The sequence below is a fragment of the Talpa occidentalis genome, unplaced genomic scaffold, assembly GCF_014898055.3.
Source record: "Talpa occidentalis isolate TD23 unplaced genomic scaffold, MPIMG_talOcc4v2.1 talOcc4.17, whole genome shotgun sequence".
Classification (NCBI taxonomy): Eukaryota; Metazoa; Chordata; class Mammalia; order Eulipotyphla; family Talpidae; genus Talpa; species Talpa occidentalis.
In genome coordinates this window covers 46,547,149-46,574,380 of record NW_023601754.1, presented here as the reverse complement: position 1 = coordinate 46,574,380, position 27,232 = coordinate 46,547,149, and the positions used below count along the sequence as shown (strand labels likewise).

At 57.0% G+C, this 27,232-nt stretch overlaps 2 protein-coding genes across 4 annotated transcripts; both read right to left on the bottom strand.

The window, feature by feature from the left end:
• Window positions 1-1,862: 1,862 nt before the first annotated feature.
• LIN7B (lin-7 homolog B, crumbs cell polarity complex component) lies at window positions 1,863-5,024 on the bottom strand. The gene is made up of 6 exons (XM_037518198.1): window positions 4,951-5,024; window positions 4,449-4,567; window positions 4,121-4,192; window positions 3,330-3,539; window positions 2,209-2,372; window positions 1,863-1,972 (listed from the first exon to the last, which is right to left on the bottom strand). The coding sequence occupies exons 1-6, from the start codon at window positions 4,985-4,987 to the stop codon at window positions 1,951-1,953; spliced, it is 624 nt and encodes a 207-aa protein (XP_037374095.1). The 5' UTR covers window positions 4,988-5,024; the 3' UTR covers window positions 1,863-1,950.
• A 4,526-nt stretch (window positions 5,025-9,550) lies between these two features.
• On the bottom strand, window positions 9,551-26,870 carry SNRNP70 (small nuclear ribonucleoprotein U1 subunit 70). 3 transcript variants are annotated; one of them, XM_037516966.2, is made up of 10 exons: window positions 26,735-26,870; window positions 25,817-25,973; window positions 24,496-24,558; window positions 24,324-24,378; window positions 18,714-18,778; window positions 18,509-18,571; window positions 16,550-16,631; window positions 13,323-13,424; window positions 10,591-10,678; window positions 9,551-10,508 (listed from the first exon to the last, which is right to left on the bottom strand). In XM_037516966.2, the coding sequence occupies exons 2-10, from the start codon at window positions 25,961-25,963 to the stop codon at window positions 9,818-9,820; spliced, it is 1,356 nt and encodes a 451-aa protein (XP_037372863.1). In that variant the 5' UTR covers window positions 25,964-25,973; window positions 26,735-26,870; the 3' UTR covers window positions 9,551-9,817. The 3 variants fall into 3 exon arrangements, with proteins under 3 accessions (XP_037372863.1, XP_037372864.1, XP_037372865.1); XM_037516967.2 differs by lacking the exon at window positions 26,735-26,870 and adding an exon at window positions 26,346-26,670; XM_037516968.2 differs by having other exon boundaries at window positions 9,552-10,481.
• Between the last annotated feature and the right edge of the window lie 362 nt (window positions 26,871-27,232).

Genomic DNA, 27,232 nt, shown 5'->3' with positions numbered 1-27,232 from the left:
CGCGGCGGTGGAGGGAGGGGGATCCCCGCGCCACCGGCGCCCCCTCCCCGGCGACGGCAGCAGAGGTGGGGGAGGCGAGGCTACCGAGTGCTCTGACCATGGACAGCTCCAGAGCGGGCCTGTGTCCAAAGCTGCCGCCGAGCCGGCCTGGACGATGGCTGGCCGTGCAAGCCGGAGGGCAGGAGACGGGCAGCCGGGGTGCGCGACTGGGGGACTATGCGGACGCGACGGGGGGCGGACGGCCCTCGCTGGGGGAGTCTGACACAGCTGGAGCGGGTATCAGGAGCTCCCGGGACTGGGTGGAGGAGGAGGATGTAGGTCCAGAGAGGGTCCCCAGGGCTGTACTGGGAAATCCAAGCTGCTGGGCCCTATAGGAGGCGCAGGGCGGCAGTAAGCCTGGGATTCTAGGGTTCGGTTGGGGACTCTGAGAGCCGGAGGGGCACGCTCGGGTGTCCGGGGTCGGGCTATGAAATCTGGGCGCTGGGCTCCTCAGGCACGAAGAAGGGAATCTAGGGTTTCAGAGAGGCGGGGGAGGCTCGGCGAGGGGTCCCCGGGGTGGGCGCTGCCAGGCGGGCCTGGCCGGGCTCTTACCTACCTGGTCCGCGGCGGCTGCGGGCGGAGCTGGGCTGCAGGAGGGAAGTGGGGTGGGGTGGGGGGACCGGGCGGGGCCCCTGGCGGCGGCCGGGGCCCAGATTTGAGGTTCCGGAGCCCTGTCTCCGCTGCTCGCGCGGGCTCCGCGTCTCTCGCTCCGGCTCGGGCGCTGGGGACCCCCTCCCCTCACGGTCTCACAGCGCTCTACCCCCTAAAATAGCCCCCTGCCCCTGTCACCGTCCAGCCTCCCCCCCGCGAGGCCGCAACAGCCGGATCCAGGGGTGCCCACCAGCGCCCCCCAAATCCCACTTTCCCCCCCAAAAAAATTCCTCCTCCCTCCCCCCCAGCCGTGGGGCAGTCGTGGCCCCTTTAACAGGAGACTGACAGACGGCGACCAGTGGCCAATGGGAGGCGGTGTCCGTGCCGGCCGGCGCCTAAACCCCGCCCCCGCACGGGCCGGGAGGGGTAGCGCGGGCGGCGAGGAAGAGGCGGGGCTCGAGGAACGCCAGCCAATAGGCGCGCGGCGTGCGGCGGCTGGGGCGGGGGGCGGAGCCCGGCAGGGGGATGATGTCACCTGGAGCGAGTGGCGCGCGGCGTGGAACGCAAGTCGCGACCCCGGATCCCGGCGGCAGCGCGCGGCGGCCCTCGTGCCGCACGGGACTGGGCGGGCTGGGTAGGTGGCGGGTGGGAGTAAAGGTTGGATCTCGCTCGGGGGCGTCTCCGGGACAGACGCGCTCGGGTGGAAGGTGGGGTGAGGGCCGGGTCGGCGAGCGCACTTTCATCTGCACCCCGTGCGCCCGCCCGGGGAACTGCACGCGGCGCCCCCACCCCGCCCCCCGCGCTGCTGATAGTACGGCCCGCGGGGCTCCCCCGGCGGACGAGGCGAATGGTTCGCTCCGCCCCGCCCCGCCCACACCGAGCCGCCCACTGTCTCCGGCTACTTTCAGGGTTCCCGGGTCCGACCAGCTCCAGAGGAAGGGGCTTGGCCTGGGCTTCCAAGTTCTCTTAGGGGTAGGGGGCGTTGTCTTCAGTTTTGCCGCCACCCCCAACCCCTCCACGCTCCCCGTCCCCCGCAGACCCAGCCTCAGCCCAGGGACTTCGCCTGGGAAGCCGGCCAGCCTCTGCCTTCAGACCTGGGGAAAGTCTCTGCTCTCAGACTCCGAAAACGACTTCAGGGCCTGGTCGCGACCCCGGTTTCTCTCCGTTCTCCCTCCCCCTCATCTCAGAACTCTCTAAACCCCAGGACGAGGACAGACACACAGACACTCAAAGAGGGTGAAAGATTTTTAAATAAGGAGCCGGTGACAATAAATACTGTACAGGGGAGGGGTTAAGGGGGGGGAATCCAGATCTGTGGTTTCAGCCTCGAGACTCCAAGGACCTGCAAGGATGAAGAACAGGGAGCCACCTTCAGGGGAGGGGACTGCAGAGCCAGGACTGGGATTCCAGAGCCAAGGGCCCAGGGAAGTGGGCTGTGGGGCCCCAGAGAGAGCAGGAGTTAGGAGTGCCCCCCAAACCCTGGGAGGCAGTCAAGGTCCCAGAACTCGTTGGCATGGGTTGGGAGTGTGGGGTAAGGGAGGCAGTGGGGCCCGAGGGATGTGGTGGCAAAGGGCTCACGAGTAGCTCTGGTGCTGCTGGCGCCGGCGGGCCGAGCGCATCTTCTCAAAGCGGGCCTCCATCTCCTCCAGCACACGTGGTGTGTAGCGCACCACCAGCTTCACCGAGCCCTGGGCCGCCTTCAGCAGCTCCACGGCCTTCTCATGCTGCTCACCCTCAACGCTCTGCAGGGTGGTGCACAGAGAGGAGGGCCTGGGGTCCACTGCCCAGCCCCAGCCCCCACATGAGACCAAGCAGTGGTCAGTCTCAAGATGCTCAGGCCTCCTGTCCTCATGGGAGAGTCTGTAACTCTTGGCTCTGGTGCTCCCCTTGAGCCTCCCATATCAGTGACAGCCCCAGAAGCCCTCGGTCACTGAGCACAAGTAGGTCCCAAGTATGTCCTGTCCCTCCCCAGTCCCATCTATCCCTCCTGCTCTGACTCTCTTCTATGTCCCTGGGGCCCGAAGCCCAGCTCAGTCCTCGTCTCTCCGACATTAGCCTCCTCCCTGACTTTTGGGTCAGGCTCTCCCGTCAGTGCATCCCACACAGAGTCCCAAAGGGATCTTTCAGTCCCCTCAGGCTGAGTCCCTTCAGGCTATCCCTCTCCTAGTCACTGTCCTCCATGGTTCCCCAGAACCCTTAAGACAAAGTCCAAGGTTCTCGCCCCACCACCTATTCAGTTATGCCTCCATCTTTGCTAACCACAATGATTTTAATTATCTCCACTGGAACCAAGCTCATTCTCTTCAGCTAAGAGGAACGCGTCACAGCTCCTACCCACAAACATCTTGCCCCCGCCAACCCCAGCCAGTAACACCCTTGTCCACCATATTTTCCTGGCGAACTCCTATTCATCCTTCAAAATCCAACTCCAATGTTCCTCCCTCTGCAAACACATCCTTCATCTACACTGGTCTGGTGCCACATCTGGGTTCTCACAATTCTTTGTGCCTTCTCATCATACTCTGATTCTACTTCCCTCGCCAGAAAGAGTGTCTTTGAGGGTAGTTTGCTGTCATCAAATACTCTCAGGGATTGCAACAGTGCCAGGCACAGGGCTGGCCACAGAGGGAGTGCTCAGTGTGTATGTTGAATAAATGTCAAAAACTGTGACCTCAGCCCCACTTCAGCCTGTCACTTACCACACCATTCACAGACAGCAGCTGGTCCCCACGCTTGAGGCCTCCATGGCGATCAGCCACGCCTCCAGGGATGACACGGGAGATGTAGATGGGCGAGTTCTGCTCCTTGCCCCCCATAATGTTGAAGCCCAGGCCCTCATCCGTCTTAGGCAGCTCCACTACCCTTGGATGTGCATGACCCTCACTAGCGGTGAAGGCGGCAACCGTGGCCTAAGAGAGAGGACATCGGGAAGTGAGAGCCCCTCCGGGTGGGCACACAGATGTAGCTGGAGGGTCTGGGCCAGACAGGGATTCAAGGCAGATGCCTCCCCTAAGCACTGGGCCCCTGGCACCACTCCTCACAAGGTCCCTCTGTAATGAGGACAGGTTTGCTTTGAATTCTTCCGACATATCAAAGTCCCCATTTGATGCAAATGTATCTTGAATACTCAACACCTGTCAATGTCACTTTTTAAAAAGGGGGAGAAGTCATGGAAGGAGCTGAGAGCCTCCAGGAAAGAAAAAGAAGTAGATCTGGATTTGTTTAAAAAGACAGCAGCGTTTAATGCTATTTCCTTGTGTAGATGTTTCAGGTGAGCTTCCGTAGGGCATGGGGTCCTAGTTTCCATTTGGAATAATTAAAAGATGCCTGTTCATGACATTTAGGTCTAAAATGAGAGACTGTAGACAGTAGGGTGATACACAGACTTGGCAAAGATCACGCGGGAGGATACAGGACTGGCATTAGAAAGACCCTGAGTTAGACCCTATAGCTCAGGAGGTATCATGAGCATCGGGGTGGGGGCACCTACCTTGGCTGTGGCGTGGGCCCGGATCTCAGCGCTGCCGGTGATGTCCAGGGTATCATAGAGCTGCTCGTACACCTGGTGAGGACGCAGCAGCATCAGAGAACCTCCGACCCTCTCCTTTTTCAGGTCTAGGAGACCAGACCCTCCCACCCAAGGACCCGCCCCGCCCCCGGAGCCCGAGGAAACTACAACTCCCAAAGGACCGCCAAAGAGCCGGTACCCCAAGGCGAGCCGCCCCAGGCGCTGCCGGGAGGCGTAGTCCCTGCGCTCGGGGCGACCGGGAGAAGGACAGCGGCCGCCCGCCCTGGCCGCGGGGCCCCGCAGCTCTCACCTCTCGGATGGCGGAGCAGAAGCGGCTCTGCAGGACTCGCTGGAGGGCCTGCAGCTTCTGCGGGGGCAGCTCCCCGCTGCGCTGGAGCCGCTCGAGAAGCTCCACCGCCCGGGACACGTCTGCGGGGCGGGGGCGGGGCGCACAGACACCGAGTCAGAGACACCAAGATGCAGCGAAGCACCCCCAGATGCGACGGGAGACCCGGGAAGGACAGCCGAGCCCCGTCCGCGCCCGCAGAGGAGCCGGCGGCAAGGAAGAGACTGCAGCCGGCCGGGCGCCCCGCGGCCCCGGAACCCCCTGCACTCGCAGGCGGGGCGCGCAGGGGCGCCCCCTCCCCGGCCCGCTCGCCCACGGACCCTCCCACGCCCACGGCCCGCCCGGCGCGCCCCGCCCCGCCCACCCCCGCCCGCCCGCCCGGCGGAGCCGTGCCCGGGGAGGGCCGGGGGCCGGGGCCCGGCACGCAGGCCGCAGACGCGTGGGCAGGGCCCCCTCGTGCCCTTACCCCGCTCGAGCCCCAGCGGCTCCACCAGCGCAGCCATGTCCGCGCCGCGCCGCGAGCCGCCCGCCTGCCCCGGCGCCGGCGAGGAGGGCGGGGCCGCGGGAGGCCACGCCCCCGGGCGGCGGGGCGTGCGCGGTGCTCCCCGCGCGGCGCCGCCCACCCGCCCCCGGCGCCCGCGGGCCCGGCCCTCTGCCCCCAACCGGCTGTCCTTTCCGCGACCGCTCGCTGCAGCCTCGGTGAGCACCTCCTTCCGTCTCAGTCTGCCCTGGTCCGCAGCGGTCTGTCCTCTCTCCCGCTTTTCCCCATTCATTGGCCAAACGTACGTTAGACATCTGGGCCCAAGGCGATGGCAGGAGGGTGAGCCTGGAGGTCAAGCCCACTGCCCTCCCCGAGCTCAGTCTGGCGGGGAGGGAGGGCAGACAATCCACTAGGACGACTGTGATAGGAACCGGGGGTGCAGAGGTGACAGCCTAGGAGGGACACTGGCCTAGAGCCCTTGGCTCGTCCAGAGGTGGGGGTGTGGGTCACTTTCCAGGCAGACGGAGCCCCCAAGGCTGGGCAGCAGCTTGAGGGCCGGAATGGTTTAGGTGGTGAAACCTTGGCAGGATACACCTTACGCAGGGTCTTCTGAGTTGACGTAAACATGTTTAGGAGTTTGGACTTCATGCTAGCTCCTAAGAGTAGTATGTGATAATTGAGTTTGTGTTTTTAAATCACTGTGGCATGGATGTGAGCAAGAGCAGGAGCTGGTGGACTGGTTAGGAGACTGTCCCCATAGGCCTGGTGGTGACTGGAACTTGGGCAGAAGCAGGCATGTCTGCACAAGTGATTAAGTGTATGCGAGGGAGGCCTGAAGTGGAGAGGGGGTGTGGAGGTGCTTGTGGTATTATTGCTAAGAGGCTCCGTGCTAGAGGAGAGACTGTTGGGTGTTCTGAATTTGAAGAGTCTCTGCAGTATGCAAAAGGAGATACTAGACGAGCCTCACCCCCAGGCAGTTTTAATTTGGGTGAAGGTGTTAATAAAACTGTAGAGGTGGACAAAAATGCTGGGGCAAGAGAATATAGAAGGAAGAGGACCTAAGATCCAACCCTCCAAATATTTAAAAGTCAGAAAGAAGACAAAAGACCAGAATATTAGGACAATGAGCTGGGAAAGAGCATGAGTTTTTTGTTTTTTTTTTAATGGAAGATGACAATGGTATCAAATGTTCTATTGGCCAGAGAAATAGAACAAGACTTTGGGGAAGCCTGGCCACCGCCCCACCATTTTTGGGTTCAGCTGGATGGGGCTATGGACAATGGGGTTCTTTCACTAGAGAAAGTTTGTCTGCCCCTATCTTTCATAGTATTTCTTGTTCTCTTATTTTTTTTTAAAGATTTATTTATTTATGCATACAAGAACTGGGGTGCAGACCAGAGGTGTGGGGGGTGAGAGGATTCACCAGACACAGAGCTGGGAACAGAACAGGTGGACTGACTGAAATACACTGCTGAGGGGAGCAGCGGGCGAGTCAGGAGAGGTCTGCTGTGCCATGTGGGTTGCTCCCTGGCTGGAGGCTGCAAATTGCTTCATAGTGCGGTGCTTAATCCCTTGCGCCACCAGGGAGACCCCTCTTGTTCTCCCCTTTAAAGATATTTAAAGGAGAAAAATGAACACAGAGGGGATAACAGAACACCAGTCTCTGTGGCTGTCTCAACTCTCCCCCTGCAAGGGGCTCTTAGCTGCTTCCGCATGTAACAGGCTCTTTCTCCATTTCCCAGTGTTAGATGTTAGCAATACCTCACATACTATGTTACATTGATCTACTCTCACCATTCCCTCTCCCTGCTTAGGTCAACCAATAAAATGCTCCATTATGTCTCAGCACATAGTGTTTATTCGAGAACAGAGTGTTCTGGGATTAGGTTCCCTTCTCAAACAGCTTAGATTCTTGCCCCTTTGTTTTTTTTCCATCGCATTCTCAACAGCTTTCCAACTCTTCATCACAACAGACAATGTGAACCTTTTTATCCCCAAACTTCTTGGAAACGTCACTCCTCTGATGCCCATCTGGACTACCTGCTCTCTAGAAATTGCCATCCTGGGTCTTCCTTCCACTGTTCTGCTGAACCCTAACCATCTTCACCTTTTTTTAAAGCCCTCACTTTGATGAAGCTTGTCCTCGTTAACTTCCTCAGTTCTTTTTTTTTTTTTTTTTTAAAGATTTATTTATTTATTTATACAAGCACTGGGTACAGACAGAAGCGCGGGAAGGTGAGAGAATTCACCAGAGCCAGAGCGGGGAGCAGAGCAGGCAGAAGGACCGAAGGACACTGCTGAGGGGAGCAGCGGGCGGCAGGAGAGGTCTGCGCATGTGGGACCCTCCTCCGGTAGCCGGGGAGCAGCCAAGGATTGAACCGGCGCTGCAGAGGCTGCGGGCAGCTTTGCAACCCAGCGCTCAACCGCTGCGCCACTGGGGAGGCCCGACTTCCTCAGTTCTTTCAACAAAGTCTATCTATTCTTTTTTCCCCTAGCACATCTAACGGGGTTTGCCTCAAGTGTCTAATCAATTACTAAATATGTAATTTGTTTTCTAGTTTAAAATTTCTACATGAACTTTGTTATGATTAAAACAGTGAAAATTCTTCTCCTCACCTTGTGAACATAACAGTAATTCAAGTCCTTCTTCTAGCATATCTGATAGCAGCTGAGCAGATCCCAAGCATCATCTTTCTCCAAGCAGGGCTGTTTCCTTTCTGCAGACAGATCAGCTTGGGCCTACGAGGCCTGACCTGTCTCTCGGGGGCCCTACTCCAATGCTGCGGCCCTCTAGGCATCTCTGGCAGGGCCCTTCCACTTTGGTAGACCTTGACTCTGTGTCCCCTAGAACTGCATGGTGCGCAGATCTCAACCTGGCTCTTCAGCCTTCCAGTTGTTGCTGATGATCCTCTTGGGAGTCCAGCCTGAGTTGGCAAATGCCTTGAAAGAAGACTGCATGTGGATTTGGGGGCTCAAAGCCCCTTTGGAAATTTTACTCCATTCCTGGCTCTCTGGTCCAAAGTCTAAATGCAGCCAGGGGAGCAGCTCCCTGAGTACCCACCCATGCTAGTAAACTGGCTAATGCCCAGAAAGGGGGGGGGGGGGGGGAGGGGAAGCACAGTTAAGAGGAAAGCTGTGTACTTTTTCTTAGGGATCAGACCCCAAAGTCTGGCCTACACTGCTTGCTCCCTACTGGCTTTAAGTTGCTTTCCTGTCTTTGTCCAGCTCTGTGCTAGGTTAGTCCAAAATAGGCGATTCTTCAGTCAGTGTCCAGTAGTCTCATTGTGCTCAGGGACATTTGTGGGACTAGAGGTATAATTTCTCCTTCATTCCCTAAACTGTTTCTTTCAGACCTGGTTTTTCTGTACTGTGATCTCTTCAAGATTTCTCAAATGCCTATGACCCAGGGTTCTCAGTGCTAGTGAAACTGAGGCAGGTCAGAGGCATCCTGGCTAGAATGCTCCTGCACGTCAGCCCAATGAACTGCCTACCTGCCTCTGGGTTATCAGGCCAAGTCTGCCTTCAGACAGAAACTTGAAATTGGGTTTTGCATTTGCTTGGGCAGCAAATGCCTAGCAACTAGGCATCCTGAGAGCTGAAGGTGACCGCTCTGTGAGTTCTGCCTCCAGTCCTGCCCGGTGTTCACCTGGAGTCTTGGGCGTCTGAGGTTTTACACTGTTTCCTTCTCAAGAGCTGAGTCACCCAACTGAAGCCTGTACCATCTTTTTTAACCCAGTCCAGAATTTGCTGAAACATCAACTGCAGGTGGACCTTTCTTCCGACTCTTGTGTGCATGCTATTCCCCTAAGCATGAAATGGTGAACCTACCTACTTTCAGGAACTGTCAGTCTTTCTCCAGCCTGGCCTGCCTGGAATTCCTGCTCTACCCCATCTTCTCGCGTGCTTACTTCACTCCCTTGTTCTTTCTCTTGGTCTTGAACTCACACAACAGCTTCCCCTTCACACATTCAGTTGTCACTTCCTTGAGTAATCTAGTGCCCTCCCTAGATGCCCCCCCCCCCCCGCCCCTCACAGGGCATGAACTGAGGACTGTGAGGGGAATATTAAAAAAGGGGCTCGGGCCTCCCCTGGTGGCACAGTGGTTGAGCGCTGGGTTGTGAGGTTGCCTGCAGCCTCTGAAGCGCCAGTTTTATCCCCAGCCACCGGTGAGGGTCCCACAAAAAAAAAAACAAAAACAAACAAACAAAAAAACAAAACAAAAAGGGGCTCCATGGTGGCCTAGGGGTTAAGTCTCAGTGCTATCTTGCGAGGGCCTGAGTTTGATCCCCGGCCAGGAAGCTGACCCACATGGCGCAGCAGACCTCTCCTGTCTTCCCGCTGCTCCCCTCAGCAGTGTATTTCGTTGGGTCTGCCTGTTCTGCTCCCCACTGTCTCTGGTAAATCCTCTCACCACCCACACACACACCTCTGGCCTGCACCCCAGTTCGTCTATACAAAGTAAAATCTTTAAAAATAAAAACGACGAAAACCGCAAGGGACCCAGGACTCTTACCGGGACTTCCTTACTCAGCTTAAACTGCCCTGGCATAGTGGGAACCGCCTCAGTCCTAGATCATAAAGCTCAAGTTCAAGGCAGGCCCTGGAAAACAAGCCAGAGTAGGGCTGGTGACAGACAATCTTGGGAGAGAAGACACGGGGCAGTGAAGAAACCAAGGGGCCCTTTATCAACAGGAAATTAATTTTATTTTTAAATCCAAGGGACCAGAACAAGTAAGGAGACTCCTACCCTTGGCTGGCGAACTCAGAAGGCCAAGACTGAGGGAAGAGGATGACAGCAATGGGGCGGGGAGGGACACGTCCAAACAAACAGGTGACAGGTGAGACGCCGTCTTCACTCTGGCGCGGCCTCCATCAAGTACCCGTTCTCTGGAGCCAGATACCCGTCGCCTCCCTCGGACTCCATGTACATGTCTCGGCTGTCGTTGCCCAGACCCTCCAGCCCGTTGTCCTGGCCGCCGCCGCCGCCGCCCCCACCTCGGGCCTCATCCCTGCCCCGCTCACCACCCCGCTCCCCCCGCTTGTGCTCTCGATCCCGGTCCCGGTCCCGGTCCCGGCGCCGCTCCCGCTCGCTGCGGTGGCTCCGACGTCGATCCCGGTCGCGATCCCGACCCTTCTCCTCTGGACCATCAGGGCCGTCAGGGCCCAGCTCCCCAGGAGGCCCGTCGTCAGGAGGCGCGTCACCAGCCTCAGAGGGCTCCGCCATGTCGCCGCCACCGCCGCCGCCGCCACCACCACCACCACCGCCGCCGCCGCCACCTCGCAGCTCCTCCTTGCGCTCTCGCTCCCGCCGCGCCCGCTCCCGGCTCCTGCTGCTTCGCCGCTTGCGGTCCCGGTCCTTGTCCTTGCTCCTCTCCCTGGAGCGCCTCCGCTCCTCCTTGTCTCGACTCCTGGAGCGCCGCCGCCGGTCCCGAGAGCGGGAGCGTCGCCGTTCTCGCTCCTTGTCGCGCTCGCGGCTTCGTTCCCGGCGCTCCCGCTCGCGGTCCCGGTCCCGGTCCCTGTGGGGAAGCGGGGAGGGGCCCGGCCTGGATGAGGCGGGCAGAGGTGTGTGGCAGGGCTCCCCCACGAGACCGCCCCCCGTCCCAGGAAACCAGCTGCCCATCTTACCTCTCGTCATAGCGGGACGTGTCGTCCCGGCCCGAGTGCCGGATGTTCACGTCAGCCCCGCCCCTCCTGGTGCCTCCGAGGCCACCTCCTGCGGGAGACGGCGGGAGATGAGGGTGAGCGCGGGCAGGGCGCGGAAGGGGGGAGATGCGCGGCAAAGGGCACAGGCGAGGTCACCGCCGGCCTCTGCTGCAGTCTGTGGGGCGAGGCCGTGAGAGCACCCAAGGCCCTGCCCACACCACAACCAGGAGTGCGGCGGCGAGGTGGCCTCCCACAGGGTGAGAAACAGCTGCGGCCAGTCTCCAAAGCGCCTGGGCTCACCCCGAGGGGCACCACACTGCCGCCTCCAGACCTGCCCTTCCACCGGAGCCCCGGGGAGCCTGCTGAGTGCAGGCAGTCTCTCCCGCCCCTGCCCCGCCTCCAGACCAGGGCCCTGGCTCTCCCTGGCCCAGGCACTTTCTAATCTCACCCTCTCCTCTTCCGGCCAGTTACTGGGATCATCATCCTTTCCTTGGGATCTCGTCTTCTCGGCCTACTTAGCCCCACTGCCCCCCACAGCAGACAAGCGCGGTCCTCAGAAAGCCGGCTCTGACTTCCCACACGAAGCCACCCCTCCCCACCACACAGATTATAAACATTCCTTCCCTGAACTTCAAACACAATTTCCTACTTTCTGCGAGAAGGTCTCCCTCCAGGACACCACAATGCACCCACTGGAACACGCCACGTGTGTGCAGGGCACCCAGCACATGGTACAGCACCCAATATGTAAATGTGGGTGTGTCGGAGACAAATGACTGGACAACCCCGAGGAGCAGCCGGCACAGTCATGCTTCAGATGATGGAGCAAACTCCAAGTCACCTGCCCACAGTGACTCAGCAAGGAAGGTGCAGAGCTGGCTGCCGCCAGAACCTGCCCTCCCCTCAGAGCCCGGCTGCCTTAGCGCCTCGCCGGGAAGAAGCCTCAGTGAGGGAGGCTGGGCTGCACACAATGAGGCAGGAAAGTGAACGAAATGCCCAGATACCAGAGAGACATTCCCACAAGGCCAGGTGGCCTCCCAGTAACCTGGAGGCTCCAAGCCCTGGCCAAATGCCTCTCCCAACACGGTGACGGACGCCATCGCTAACTTGGTGACAATCAGTACATCACAACGCAACACAAGACATGACACTAGCACGCGCTGCCTGTAGGAAACATAATCACTCTGTCACAAAAACTTGTGTTTGGGGTACAGCAGTTCCCCTTATCTGTGGGGGACAAATTCCAAGACCACCCTGTGCATGCCTGAAACCAAGGCCAGCAGCAAGCCCTATACACGGTTTCCTCTGCAGGCAGCTGTAAGATTTAACTTATAAATTATGCGCAACGAGAGATGAACAGGAATGCAGTAATGCATGCCGGGACGACTTCTAACAGTAACTGTAGTGCAAGTCATGTGAAGTGCCTGTCTCTCAAAATACGGTACTGTACGCAGCATTCTGGACTGTATCTGAGAGCAAGTAACAGGAACCCCTGACTAAGCAGCAGGGGACCAGGTACACCTGCAGTATTTTTGCATATACGCTTGGCGTAAAGATCGATCTGGTCTCCACATCGGAAGTCTGAATGCCAAATGAAGCAGAAACCTCCGAGCTTCTGCAGGAAATAGTAGACTCTGAAGAGCCCACTTAACCCCAGAGAAACCAGAGAGCAAGAAAGTTATTATATCCAGAGACTTAGCAGGAGAGGATGCGGTCTACCCTGCAAAGACAAGAACGAGTTTGGCGTGCAGAGACACACGGGACTGAGAGCAGAGGGGACTTGTCCCTGCCTGGGTGTCTGCCCAGGGAAGACCACCTTGGCCGAGCCCCGTCGCTCACTCTGACAGGAGCGTCCTCCACAGGTATGTGTGGACAGCGAGGCAGGTCCAGGTCTAACACTGAGCCAATCAGCTTCCCCCAGCCCGAAACAGAGACACCTCTAAGAGAGGGTGCAAAGCAGGGAGCTGCGGCTTGGTGCACCAGGCTAGGCCAGGCCGACGGTGAGCAAGGCAGAAGCAAACTGCAGAGGTGCCAGAGATGCTCCTGACATCAAGATCCAGCAGCAGCTCTCGAGGCCCATTGGCATCACACGTCTCTGGGCTCCAAAAAATAAGGCCTTTGTGCTTTAAGCAGCTCAATGTAATTGATACTTAACAACCAAACCGACCCTTTTCTGAGATGCTGAAGAGAAAGCCGCGGGGGGCTGAATGGGAGGGCTGGGGGCAGAGGCTGTCTAGCTCTGGGCCACAGCAGGTGATCAAATAGACTGGCTGCTGCATCAGGCAGAGAATGACCAACCGAGCAAGCAAGAGCAAAGCGTAAGATGAGAAAATGACGTTCACAATCCCACTAGGTGCCCCCTGCCTAGTGGGCACCCGACAAGCTGAGCCCAGTGAACTCTGAGCTTGTTTCCACTTTACAGGATAAAAGAAAACAAAGCTAGCAGTTCCTAAGTATGCAAGCAGCCCTTGATATCAGACTGACCTCCCCAGGCCAGTGCTCCTGGCTAGTGACCGGCAACCCCAAACGGGCACAGATGCCAGGAAGCCAAGGGCAACAGTGCCGAAGGTCCTGGTGCCGAGGCGGCGCAGGAAAGAAAGGAGCGCCCTTATGGCTGGCGAGGGGGACAGGGCGAGGAGGCAGACAGCTGCAGAGGGTGGAGGACAGAGGGAAGCCACAGGCCCCCCAGCCCAGCGTGGGCAGAACGGGCTCACCTAGCCGCCGGGGCCTCCAGCCCTTCACAGTTCGGCCCCTCTCCACGTCCACAAGGACTCTTCTGCCATCAATCTTCTTGCCGTCTGCGTGTTTGTAAGCGGCTGCAACAGATGTGGGGAGGGGGGAGGGGAAGAGTCCCCAGAGGGTCCTCTAGTCAGGACAGGGCCCAGCTAGGCACGTCCCCACCCCCCACTCGTCCCCCATCAACACACTCGCACACGCACACATGCCCACCAGACAGCCAGGCAACTGACAGCCAGACCAACCCTCTCCCCGATCAGGGAGGGGCCTGCTCCATCTCAGCGCCTGCTCCCTATCACCCCCCCATCACTACTGGGGGGGCCAGCTGTCCACCCCAACACCCCCCACCCCCGAGCCCTCAGGCACATCCTCCACGCTGGATAGAGCAGCCCCCTCCTGCCAAGGCGGCCAAAGTTGCTGCAAAGAAACTGGAGGTTAACTTAAGGCTGGATTCTGCTGTGGGGGAGGGCTCCTCCACAACCCCAGGCATGCACCCTAAGACATCATGCTGAGGGAGGAGGCCCAACTGGGCCCCTCTGCACCCCAGTTCACACCGGTTTTCATTTTGTTTTGTTTTTGTTTTGGTGGGAGGAGGGTGAGAGTAGGGGCAACAGACATCAGAACAGAAAATGAACCAGAAGGGGGTGGGAGAAATCTTTAGGCGATGGCAGGGAGCAGAAGGGTGGGTTACGGTGCTCCCAGGGGCCCTGGAGGGGCCCCCTCCAGCAGATGGGGAGAAGGGGAGAGGCAAGGGAGACGTGCGGTGCTACTGCAAATCCCTGCCTTACCTGAGACGACTGACCGCCACCCCATCCCAGCTCCCCTTCCATCTCCCCCTCCAAACCCCAGCTCCATACAACGCCAGGAGGCTGCGCCCAGCTGGAGCCTCTGGGAGAGTGAGGAATAGAAGGGGAGATGTGGGGAGGGCACGTTCCTCTCTTGGGCAGAGCTCAGCGAAGGGCCGGCCCCGTCCCCCGCCTGTCTCATGTGGGGCTGTCGGGAAGGCCAAAAGGTCCCCGTTTCACCACCCCCAGCCCTGGTCTAGGGGGCTGTCCTCAGCCAACCACAATACCCTGCCCCGCCCCAGCCCGCTCCCCCCCAAATAACAACCAGAGGAAGAGAAAAAGGTGCCATTTACCGATGCCGGCCTTGCGGGTGTCCAAACCGAGCGGGATGGGGGGGGCTCGGCAACTCCTGGGGGCCTGGCGAGGAGGCGGGCTTCCCGGGGGGGGACACGGGACCGCTTACCTGAAGCCCCCAAGCTTACCTGAGCACGCGCACAGACCCCACACCCACCACCAGGGGGTCAGCTAAAGCTACAGGGAAGGGAACGGGGGTTCTAGGGCGCCACAGAGAGGGAAGGAACCACATCTCCTGCACCACCTGGAGACAGGCAGAGGAAGTGGTGGACCCCAAAGAAACCTCATGGAGGCCTTGAAAGATGGGAGACAAGGGTTAGCATCGTCTGGGAGCTGCAAAGCTCGGGGACAATCCTGACTGAATTTAAAAAGAAGGCTGGGGAGGCCTCAGGAAACCTGTCCGCCCTCACCTCTCCCACTGTGGTCAGATCCACGAGGCACAAGCCCACCCCCTCGGCACATGGAATGACTGCTGCACCTCAATCCACACACCCGCCCCCCGTCTGCTTCAGCCCGCAGGCACCACAGGGGACAGTCTGGGGGTCCAGGAGATGGAGTGCGGCCTGTGATCTGGTGAGGAGGGGCCGCGTGGCCCCTGAACCCAGAGGAGGGCAGTGGGGGGAGGAATTTAAGGGCTGGGAACACAGTCAAGCAAAGGAACCCTGCTCTGGCTCAGTGTCCCAAAACCCAGAAGAGGCCCAACCCGGGAGAAAACAGCAGAGAAAACATGTGATGTGTGTCATCCTAGGCTTCTCTCTCCCTCGCCTGCATGTCTAGACAGTGGGTCTTAAAACCTACCGCACCTTCAGCTGCGCGCGGCCTGCCTTCTGACCCCTCCCACACCCCAGCTCCCGAGTCCATGCACTCTGGAGAGCGGCAGGGCACCACAGCCCCTCAGCAGGCCTCAACCATGACAGGACAGAGCACTTCCAATCTAGCAATCAGAGTCGCGTCTCCAGGGTCACCCGAGTGGCAGCCCCGCAGAAGGCACAGGGGCAGGGGCACCAGGGTGGAGGGCTCTGCCTGGAGCCCTGGCCCGAGGGCGCCCGTCTGCAGTTTTCCTGCCACCCTGCCACTGACGTCATGAAGCCAGGTGAGTCGGGGGCTGGGCGGCCCAACTGGAGAGGCCAGCTGCCTTTCCCTTCAGGGTGCACCCGTCCCCTCCTGGGTTCAACAAGATTATCGGAGAGCGGATGGATTGGGGCACAGGACAAAGGGCACCCAAACAAGGAAAGGGCTCCGGGTGCGGGGAGGCTGAGGGGTGCGACTGGGGGCGGGAGAAGGGACACCTCGCTAATCCTGAGCTGCCTGGCTAAGCTGGGCTGGTGTGCGGTGCTGAGTGATCTTACCCATGATACAAACCCTTATACCAACCATACACTGAGGTGTTGTAAGGGGAGCGTAAGCATCAGCTGCAAGCCAGCTGCGTGGTGGCTGCAGTGACAATAAGAACAGTCAATTAATACGGCGGCCCCTGGACACGCCGCAGCCCTGCCCACCCCCACCCACCCATCCCTGCCCATGTGGACGCCGCCGCAGCCTCAAAGGGGGCTTGGAAGATGTGGGGGCAGGCGCTGAACACGCCTACCAGCCCACTGCCCGCTGAGGAACAGGGTGGGGGCTAGGGGTGGGGAGGCGGAGGGTCGGGTGGCCCAGCCCCAACTCTGCTGGGGGGAAGAGAGGGCAAGTTCAAAGACCAGGCCTAGTTCCAACCTGGCCGCCCCCAAACGCCAGTGGGGGAATTGGGGAGTAGCTCCCCCAAAATCCGACCCCTCCCCCCACCTCCAGCTGGCCCCAGCCCCCACCCAGTTCCTTTCTTGCCCCTGAGGTTCAACGTGTGACACTTACCTCCCCGGGTTCACACACACACACACACGTTGTGGGGGATTTTGGTTTTTGTTTTTTAAAAAACACGTATATAAAAAAAAAAAAGATATATCAGAAACAGAGGGAGAAGGAGAAGAGACATCGCTAATGTCAGGTCTGGCGGGTGGGGACAGACGACGGGAAGGGACGGGGCAGCAGAGAAGAGAGGGTCAGAGACCGGGCGCGGGGGAGGTACTCACAGTGCATGTCTCGCTCGTGTTCGTACTCGATGAAGGCGTAGCCGCGGGGCTTCCCCGACCGCTTACTGTAGACCATGTGGATCTGGGGGCGGGCAGGGCAGAGGTTAAGTGCTGATACGGGGAAGTGCCACCCCATCAACCACACAGCCCACGAACCAGGTGCTGGCCTGGCTGATGCCGGTGACAGATGCCTCAAACCCCGTCTCTCCTCCTAGAGCCGGGATAACCAGGAGCCCGTCCACTCCAAGGGTAGGAGGGTAACCAGAGGGGCTCCCTGGAGGACAGGAAGTGATACTTCAGCCAAGGCCTGAAGAACAGAGCGGGTTGAACAAGAGCACAAAGCGCCAGCTGGCCAGGTCTCGGAGAGGCGGGGCTCCGCAAGTACTAAGGCTTGGCTGGGGCACAGGAGCTAGAGGCCAGGGGTGCGGTTTGGTTTGGTCGGGATGGATTTTAATGAGGAGCCTTGGGAGACAAGGCCAAAGAGGAGGGCAGGAGCCAGGTCATGAAGCCAACGGGAGGCCAGGAGCATAACCTTTAAGGAACTGAGAAGGGTTCTGAGCAAGGAAGGGCCAGCATGGGGCTATGTGCAGTCAGACAGGATGCCAAGCTGTGGAGACGAGAGGGAGCTCTGAACACCAAAGGTCAGGGAGTGCAACGGTCAAGGGGAAAGAGCTATGCAAATTCAACATCTATCAAGTGCAAATTGGTCTGCAGGGCTCAAAACCATGGCAGCATTCCAGGGATGGAGGCTACCAAGGGGGTGGGATGGCATACAGGTAGAAAAGGGCACCGAGGTGGGCAAAGACCAAATGGTAAATGCCCCAAAATACCAGGCTACAGCAAGCACATCTGTCCTGCCTGCTAGGTAGGCCTAGGGGGGGCTATGAGCAGAGGAGAGGCCGGCTCAGAAAGCGTGCTCACTGACCACACGGCAGACTCTGCAGTAAGAACAATGGCGGAACAGAGCTGCTGGGACAGAGAAAGGCTCTGGGGAGGCAAAAGCCTTTGAGCTGGTGCCCAAAGGATGGTCTGTTGCCCACACACTCTACAACCACTCCAGAGTGACCACCCCGTGGCATGGCTGGGTGTGGCCAAGTCCACAGGGTCCAAAAGCCAACTGAGACTCCAAACTGTGACACAGTGGGATCACAGAACAAGAGAGTGAAGACGACATCGCTAGTCTGGACTGGGGGAGGCCAGCACGGCCCTTTCAATGTCTGTCCCTGGGTCAGCCATTTACCTGCACGGCAAACTCGAGCCTCAGTACTGCCGGAGCCCGCAAGGAACTTCGAAACTAAACGAGGAGGCCTCCCGAGGGGCGCAAGGGGTTAAGCACAGCAGCAGCCTCTGCAGCATTGAGTTTGATCCCCGGACAACCAGGGAGCCGCCCACATGGTGCAGCAGACATCTCGTCTCGCCTGCTGCTCCCCTCAGCAGTGTATTTCAGTCAGTCTGCCTGTTCTGTTCCCCACACTGTCTCTGGTGAATCCTCTCCCCCCCCCCGCACCTCTGGCCTGCACCCCAGTTCTTGTATGCATAGATAAACAAATCTTTAAAAATAAATAAGCTAACCGAGGAAACGCCAGCCGAGCATAAAGGCCTGCAGGGAAGCGGTGCCAGCACTCGTTCTCTGTGACGGCCAGAGAGCACTTCCAGCACTGACATCCGCCTTGAGCAAAGGTGACGGGATGTGTAAGGAAGCAGGCCTAGCTGTGGACCAGCAAAGCTTTATGTATAAATAGTACACTCGGCTGAGCCCTGCTCTAAAATCAACTAGAGACAGACTCCTTACGTTTACTTCTGCTACCTGAAACCTGCGGCATGAGGCGCAGTCAGCAAGTACACCCAGACCAGAGATGCTCAAGTCCTGAAATGATCCGTGTCCTCAGGGCTCGGCGCCAAGCCTCCCTGCTCCCTCCACATACCCCCAATTCAAATTCCCCGTCCCTCTCTACGCACTCTTTTGATGGGTCCGTACACCTCAAACTCTCTCCGGAGCTTGGATTCTGTTGTGTCGTAGTTCTGCAAGGAGACAGAGGCGAAGTTTAACGGGAGGAGTGAATTGTCCCAAAGCCCCCACAACACTCCCCAGGGCCCAGCCTATGATCCCAGCCCCAGACTCTCAGCCGTCCAGGATGCCAGGGGTTGGGAACTAGAAACTCACCACTCTAGCCACAAAGAGAGTCTTGAAGGCATCCCCTTGAGCATTGGGATCATTGTGAGGGTCCCCTGTGTAGGAAGAAGAGGATTTATAAGTAGAACATGCCAACGGTTCTATGGAACATGGCAGGCAGCGGCGCATTAGAGGAAATGGTTGGTGTCGGGACCTTCTCCCTTTACCTAATTTGATAGGAAAAGGATGAGATGGATTTCAAGCTAGACAGGATGAAGCAGGCCTCTACCATTCCAGAGCTACATTTCCTAAAGCCCTGGTCCCTCGGGTGTGAGTAACACACAGCCAGGCTGGCACCTCTGAAGACTCTGATCCCTTCAGGTCCTGACCTTTGTCAGCGGCAGAGCCACACTGCCACCCACTGGCCCAGTCTGTAACTACACTCCGCCGAGGAGAGTGATGAAGCAACCCTAAGGTCAGGGAGCTGCAGTGGAGAGTCCAAGCCTCCCATTCCCCCCAAAGCCGTGGCCTTGGGGAGGAAACTGCACTGGTGCTAAAGCTCACGGAAGACCAATCAGCACCTTGCTCCCAACCTTGCTAGGACAAGGGCACCGAGTAACAATCTCCCCAGGCAGGAGCCAGCACTGGTACAAAACCAGTACCACAGGTGATTCGGATGGTCAGGCCTGGGAAGATTTTTCCACCAAGTATGACAGCCTGTGCGCTCATGTTGGCCTGAGTCCTGCCAGGACCCGAGGAACTGCCCACTACAGCAGTGGTGTTTTTGATAAGTGTCCTTACTCGGAAGAGCTGACTACATTCTGAGAGAATCCCAAAGAAGGAGTAATGTTAGTAAGTGACTCAACATATATTATGATTGTAACACTGCGCTGGGCGCTGAGAATTCATCATCACGTCACACATGGAAACGAAAGCAAGCCCTGGGGCATGGAAAGACTTGTCAGAGCAGTAGTGTAGCGTCCAGGCTAGCCTCCCAGCCCAGGCATTCTCACCACCTGTAGCCACAGGGGCCACTTCCAGGAAGACAGTTTGGACGTTGTAAGAAGCCAGAAAGATAATGCTGCAGTAGTGAGTGAGGTTTGGCTATAAACATAAACTAAGTTCAAGACTGCTGATCACTGGCCCTGATCAGAAAATTTCTTTAAAAAAAAAAAAAAAAAAAAAAGGGCCTTCCCGGTGGCGCAGCGGTTGAGCGCTGGGCTGCGAAGCTGCCCGCAGCCTCTGCAGCGCCGGTTCGATCCCCAGCCACCGGCGAGGGTCCCACATGGCGCACAGACCTCTCCTGCGGCGCCCGCTACTCCCTTCAGCAGTGTGTTTCTTCATTGGTCTGCCTGTTTTGTTCCCCACTCTGGCTCTGGTGGATTCTCTCACCCTCCCGCGCTTCTGCCCAGTGCTTGTATAAATAAATAAATCTTTAAAAAGCAAAACAAAACAAAACAGGGGCCTCCCCTGGTGGCACAGGCGGTTAGGCTCAGCGCTGTGAGGCTGTCCGCAGCTTATGCTGCGCTGGTTCAATCCCGGCCGGCCAGCTGGCAGGCAAGGATCCCACATGACGCAGCAGACCTCACCTGTAGTGCCTGCTGCTCCCCTCAGCAGTGTATTTCGCCAGTCTGCCGGTTCTGTTCCCAACTCTGTCTCTGGTAAATCCTCTCACCCGCCCCGCTCATCTGGCCTGTACCCCAGTTCTTGTATAAATAAATCTTAAAAAAAAAAAAAGACAGGACCTCCCTGGTGGCACAAGGGGTTAAGACGCAACCCATGAAGCTAACACAGCCACTGCAGCACAAGTTCAATCCCTGGCCGGAAGCCCACATAGCACAGCAGACCTCTACTGTCTCACCCACTGCTCCCCTCAGCAGTGTATTTCAGTCAATCTGCCTGTTGTGTTCCCAACTCTGTGTCTGGTGAATTCTCTCATGCCCCGCACCTCTGGCCTGTACCCCCATTCTTATATGCATAAATCTTAAAAAAAAAAAAAAGATTGAGCCCACGTGAAAGGAAACAACTATCAGGCCACAAAGGGTTAAGCACAGCACTGTGAAGCTATCTGCAGCAGCCTCTGCAGCACAAGTTTGATCCCCAGTCGGCCAGGGAGATACCCACATGGCACAGCAGACCTCTCTTGTCTCGCCCACTGCTCCCTTCAGCAGTGTTTTCAGTTAATCTGCCTGTTCTGCTCCTCACTCTGTCTCTGGTGAATCCTCTCACCCTCCCGTAACTCTGACCTGTACCCCAGTTCTTGTATGCATAAATAAATCTTAAAAAAAAAAAAAAAAAAAAGGAAACAACTATCTGGAAACTGAGGCAAGCCTCTGGCGACAGCACCTCTGTATATTCTCTGTGTATAGCTCTCAACCTGCACTGGATTCTTCTTCTCATCCATACACTCAAGAAATACTTACTGAACACTCTACATACCTGCAAGTGAGGTAAGTGTTGGCAATTCAGCAGCACATAGAAAAAAATCCCCCTATTCTCTTGAACCTCACACACTAATGAAGGGCGGCCAACACTTCATGATAAAAAAGAATTTCACTGATTCTATCAGATGACAGAGATGGGAGGAGAGTTTAAATGGAAAGGCTGGGAAAAACCTGAGATGGTGACATTTGACAAAAGACCTAACGGTGTCAGGGCAACAGGAAATACACCTCCCAACACCAGCAGCAGGTTGTCCAATAGCTAAGGTGGGAAGCCTACTATGGGGCCAGTGAACAGGCCTGGTGCATGGACAAAGTACAGCAGGAGAGCGCTGAGCTCCGTGAAAGGTGGAAGAGAGTGCCAGCAGACCAGAAGCATGCGGGCACACTGCAACATTTTCTGTAGTTTTTGGACCCCCAGGAGTCCAGGAGCGTGATTGAAGGTAGAAACTAGTGCAGCTGAGTCAAAGGCACCCTCACGTCTGAAGAAAGAACAAGTCAGCTGACTGAGGGTGGCAGTGAACAGAAGCTACTCAGCACTTCGCCAGCCAACATGGCTACATACATACCCTGCCACTGTGCAGGCAGAAGATACTCGGATGAAGTGCTTCTCCAGACAGTGCAGAACAGGCTCAAAGGACTGGGGTGACAGAGAACCGGTGGGCTTTCAGATGGCAGAGAAAGTACCTTGGAATGCTCAACCTTTGCTAAGCATCCTAAGCGTAAACAAGCCTCCAGGTATGGTCTTAAAAATAATCCCTGGGCCTCCCCTGGTGGCGCAGTGGTTGAGTGGTGGGCTGCGAGGCTGCCCGCAGCCTCTGCAGCACCGTTTCGTTCCCCGGCCACCAGCAAGGGACACACACACACACACACACACACACACACACACACACAATCCCTGATGGTGGGCCTCCCTAGTGGCGCAAGGAGTTAAGTCTTGGCACTATGAAGCTATGCGCAGCCACTGCAGCATGAGTTCTATCCCCCGCCAAGGAGCTACCCACATGGCCCAGCAAAACTCTCCTGTCTCCCCGCTGCTCCCCTCAGCAGTGTATTTCAGTAGATCTGCCTGTTCTGCTCCCTGCTCTGTCTCTGGTGAATCCTCTCACCTCCACAGCTCTGGCCTGTACCCCAATTCTTGTATGCTTAAATAAATCTTTAAAAGGGGCCTCCCTGGTGGCACAAGGGGTTGAGATGCAACCCATGAAGCTGTCCAAAGCCTCTGCAGCACGAGTTCAATTCCCCAGCCGGCCAGGGAGTGACTCACATGGTGCAGCAGACCTCTTCTGCCTCGCCCGCTGTTCCCCTCAGCAGTGTATTTCAGTCAATTTGCCTGTTCTGTTCCCTGCTCTGTCTCTGGTGAATCCTCTTACACTCCTGCACACCTGGCCTGTACCCCAGCTCTTGTATGCATAGATGAATAAATCTTTAAAAAAAAAAAAACTTAAAAAAACAAAAACAAAACAGGATCCCATTTCTAAAGTGTGGAAAACAACTTTCACGGGAGAACTTATCCAAGGCCATTCAGAAAAGGGCCAGGCTTGGGGGTAAAACTCATCGGGTCAGACAACGGCTGTGTGGCCAGGCAGCAGAGCTGAAAGACGCTCCGGGTGAACTGCCTTGACTGCTGCCGACACCTGTGTGTGCCACGTCCTACGGGAGCCAGGGCCACAGTGGCAAGCATCCCATCCACACCCTGCCCTCTTATGGCAACTGCACCTACCACAGAGAGGTGGGTATGCATCAGTGACCCCCTGCAGACAGCGTGACAAACTGCAGCATACTCAGGGATCTCGGCGCTCAAGGGGGCTCACCCTGAGCATATCAGAGGGGCTGTTACACGTAAGCCAAAGTAATGTTTCCAGACTAGGGGGATCAGGACAAAAGCCCAAGGGCTGGAGACCACGGGCAAGGATGAGGCATGCTCTGGTGGGTGTGGTCAGAGCAGGAAGGAGCTCGAGGCAGGAGAGTCTGGAGTAGTGGTCAGGGAAGGGACTCTGGTCTTCCTTTCCTGAGAGCAAAGGAATATGCCAGCAGAGAAAGGCACAAGCAGACTACACTTTAAAAAGGCCCACAGGGGGCCTCCCTGGTGGCGCAGCGGTTGAGCGCTGGGTTGCGAAGCTGCCCGTGGCCTCTGCGGTGCTGGTTCGATCCCCAGCTGCTCCCCGGCCACCGAAGGAGGGTCCCACATGGCGTGCAGACCTCTCCTGCTGCCCGCTGCTCCCCTCAGCAGTGTACTTCGGTCCTTCTGCCCGCTCTGCTCCCTGCTCTGGCTCTGGTGAATTCTCTCACCCTCCCGCGCTTCTGACTGTACCCAGTGCTTGTATAAACAAAACAAACAAACAAATAAAACATGCCTCTAAAAAAAAAAAAAAAGGCCCACAGGACTTAGCGGGGACAGAAATACACAAGCTAGTTCGACAGCTGTGTGGTGTAAAGGCAAGAGGGGACCTGAGTGGTAGCGGACACACGGTCCGTCAGAAGAGTCAGGTCAGTGACATTTATAGATTAAGGGGGACAGTTTTAAACTGGGTGTTAACTGAGGTCATGGCCGGCAGAGATGAATGGCCTCATCCCAGTAAAGGACACATACAAAGGAGCCCAGGTTGAGGGGACAGGCAAACCCTAACTGGACGCTGCATCTGCAATGCCACTTGAGAGACATCTGAAAGGATGGGAAGGGAGCGCTCAACTAGATGCCCAGGGATTTGGGCGTCTGGCACATATGTAATCATCATGCCAGGACTAAGGTTCAGAGTACAGCAAGGTTCACACTACACTGTCCCGTGTAGAAGGAAAACCCAAGTCTCCACATAGAAAGCCCTCGCTGACAGAAATAGGCCTTTTGAGGTGGATCTGTGGCTGTCTTGTGATGTCTCTCCTGTCCCATATTCCAACTCCTCCCCCTCCGTGGAAGGGCTGGAATATCCCCAGCCCAAGGGCCAGGGAGAGAAAGCAGAACCAAGACAGTCTCACTGGCCCAGAACTCACCGCCTGTGAGACCTGCCAGGCAGTGGGAGCGCTGCCACGTGTTCGACCCTCTCCCTTCCCATCAGTCCTCACGCCACACTCTCTGACTTAAGTGCCTTAACCCAAGACAGTGCCTGGCAAACAGCAGGGGCTGAGAAGTGAACACTCCCGCTTCCCCAAAATAGGGTTTTGGGCTGATGTGGGAAAAAGGACACAGAGGGCTTGGAGAAGGAACGGGAAAGAGACTTACACATTTTAAGCTCTGTCTCCACTTCCTGCTGTCGCCGCTCAATCTTTTCCCGTCTCTGTGGTGAGAAAGGGGAGACGGACAATTGAATGCAGACGGAAGTACCCTGATGTCAGGGACCATCCTGCAGAAAGTAGCAAAAAAGACCTGGGGCTAAAAGGCAAAAATCACACACCTTCCTCTCCATGCGTTCCTCCCGGGTTTCTGCTCGAGTTGGGGGAGGGGCATCTCGAGGGTCCTGGGAACAAGAAGAGAGGTGACAGGGTAGGCAGAACTGGGGGAACTGCAAGGAACACCCATCAACTTAATAAGGATCTCAGTCACCCCCCCCCCCGCCCCCGAACAAATATGCAAACATGGACAGTTCCCAGCCAGTGGAAGCAGGGGAGTGGCACAGTCACAGTGTGGCCCACAGACGAATGCTACCCACCAACTGATCAGAGAAGCACAGAAACCACATGTATGCAGAAATTTCTACAGCAATCTGAGAGTAGTTTTATGCCCATTAAACAATAAAATTAAGTCCTTAGAATCTTATAAATACTACAAAATAATCGTCCTATTATTTTGTCCAAAGCATCAATCTACAACGGATTATAAATAAAACGATCTCTCCACCAGACAGGCACTGGGCTTAAAGCAAAAAAAGCAAATGTTACAGGGCTCAGAAGCAAAAGACTGGACATCCTGTGAGTACCTGGGCAGTCCTTGAAGTCTCACCAACTACTCATTAAACAATGACTGACATACACCCCATGCCTTCAAAGGGTGCCAGTGGCCTGCAGTCATTAGTTTAACTGGCTAATAACATTTCCCAAATACCAGTTCATGGAGGGTGGCAGATCCCACTAAACAGTCATTCTTCTGTTATCTCTCTACCATCTTCTGCCCTGCAACTTCTATCTCCAGCAGCCCTTTCCTCCTCTAACTTCTGGCTAGGTGCCAGCGTTTTTGTACCTAAGAAGTGCATGCTGTTATCCCAACTTTATAAATGGGGGAAAAAAACAAACAGAGGCACTGAAACCTAAACCATGTATTTGTTTACCCTGCAGGTGCAGACCTGAAACTCTCCAGTCCTACTCTTAGTTCTCCATCATTCAGTTCTAACCAATTACAAATATCACACTATTAATGAATACAGTGACATATGTTGACATTTGCTAACTGCTTGATGCTAAGCTCCATAACATAGAATTTGCAACTAATTCCCCATCTATATCATGAGAAAAACACAATTATCCCTTGCTAAGGATGCAGAAATCAACACACTAAGATACGCCCCTTGCCAAGGTCACAGAGCTGAGATAATGGTGTGCCAGGACTACCACCTTCTACAACCTCAAACAGCAACTATTACTGTAATTCCACAAACCCCCTATAAGGGCTCTTAGCCCCATTTACTACAGGGAAACTGAGGGTCAGAATGAGTTACTGTCCTCAATCATAAAGTTAGAAAACCCAACCCAAACCCCTCCAAGTTTGATCAGTGAACTCACCTCAAACTCCCGGATGTAGGGCGCAATGCCACAGTAAGGTTGATTGTGGTGTTTCTCATGTGGCAGTTTCTCCAGGGGTGGTAGGTATGGGATGGGGTCACGGGGGGCAAAGAGGGCCAGAAGGTTGGGTGGCAGAAACTGTGTCATCTTGTCAAGTCTGAGAGCAGAAACAAGGAAAGCCTTATGTTAAGGTGGGTCTGTAGAAATGACGCCCATAATATAATCCCTTGACTCCTCAGAAAAGAGGCCAATCGGGGGTAAAGTCTCAGTACCGAAGTAAGTTCTATGAGGAAAAGGAGTGATCCATGTGATCACTCGGTGGCACATAAGTAAATCTGAACGCAAAAGCAAGTTCTTGGGGGAGGGCTGTCTGAGCGCCGGGCTAGGCCAAGCAAGGGAAACAAAGCCTGAGAAAGATTTCTGAGTACTAAAGTCTGAGTCCCAAGCAAGGAGCTGAGAGTTCCGGCGTGGGGGGTGGGGGGATCCTGAAGAGGAAGACGCGGAGCAGCGGCGGCTGGTGGCTCTCTACCTCAGAAAACAGGTTACAGGGTGAGGGCGGCAAGAAGCCGCCGATCAATGGCAAAAGGGTCCTGTGCAGCAGCCCCTCCAGCCAGGGGCTTATGGGTAAAAGATCCAGGTCCCCCAAAGGCGAACGGAATTGTGGGTAAGGGTCCAGGCCGCCGCGGAGGTGAGGAAGAAAAAGGCAACACCGCAAAGGCCTGTGGGTAGGGGGGACCAAGTTGGGGGGAGGGCTATGAAAGAGGTCCTGAGTGCCTAGAAAACACTGGCTAAGGGGTGCCGAGAGGTGCCTTAGCGGGGCGCGGGCAAGGGGCCCGGCGCCGGGAAGAGACGAGGGCCCACCGCAGGGGATTGTGGGTAGCGGCCCCGCACCCGGTAAGGCCAGTCAGTCTCACTCACCTGCCGCGCGGCGCCCTCCTCGGCCTGGCGACGGTCAGGGGCCTCGCGGAGGCCCCTCAGCAGCAGGGACTCCTGCTTTGGCTTCGACTCCGGCGGCGTCCGCGTCCGGCTGACTCCGCCGCCCGCCCAGCGCGCGCACCAGGCCGCTGCTCACGAGCCCGCGCGGCCTCAGCTCGCGACACGGTCAAGGGGTGGATCCAGGCTCAAATCCCTCCGCCAGCCGCACTGCGCACGCGCCGCGCGAGAGTAGCCCCACCCACACACTGGGGCTCGGCGCCGCCGCAGGCACAGCGCACGCGCCAGTTCACTACCCCGCCTTCGGGCACCTAAACTCCTGGGCTGCCGCAGGCTGGAGTGCGCATTGCGCACGCGCCCTCCGCTCCGAACGTTGCCCCTCTACCTCGCGCTCACCGCTCCAACCGTCTCTCTCCGCGAGACTCTTCGTGACGCTCCGCCCCTTTACTAACGCACTTCCCGGATCTTGCGCGCATGCGTATT

Coding starts and splice junctions, on each gene's coding strand:
- LIN7B (XM_037518198.1), bottom strand. CDS start 4,987: ATGGCTGCGCTGGTGGAGCCGCTGGGGCTCGAGCGGG. Junction 4,568..4,950: donor GCCGCTGGGGCTCGAGCGGG/GTAAGGGCACGA, acceptor CCCGCCCCGCAG/ACGTGTCCCGGGCGGTGGAG. Junction 4,193..4,448: donor TCTGCTCCGCCATCCGAGAG/GTGAGAGCTGCG, acceptor CGTCCTCACCAG/GTGTACGAGCAGCTCTATGA.
- SNRNP70 (XM_037516966.2), bottom strand. CDS start 25,963: ATGACACAGTTTCTGCCACCCAACCTTCTGGCCCTCTTTGCCCCCCGT. Junction 24,559..25,816: donor CCTACATCCGGGAGTTTGAG/GTGAGTTCACTG, acceptor TCTTGTTCCCAG/GACCCTCGAGATGCCCCTCC. Junction 18,572..18,713: donor CTCTCTTTGTGGCTAGAGTG/GTGAGTTTCTAG, acceptor GTCTCCTTGCAG/AACTACGACACAACAGAATC.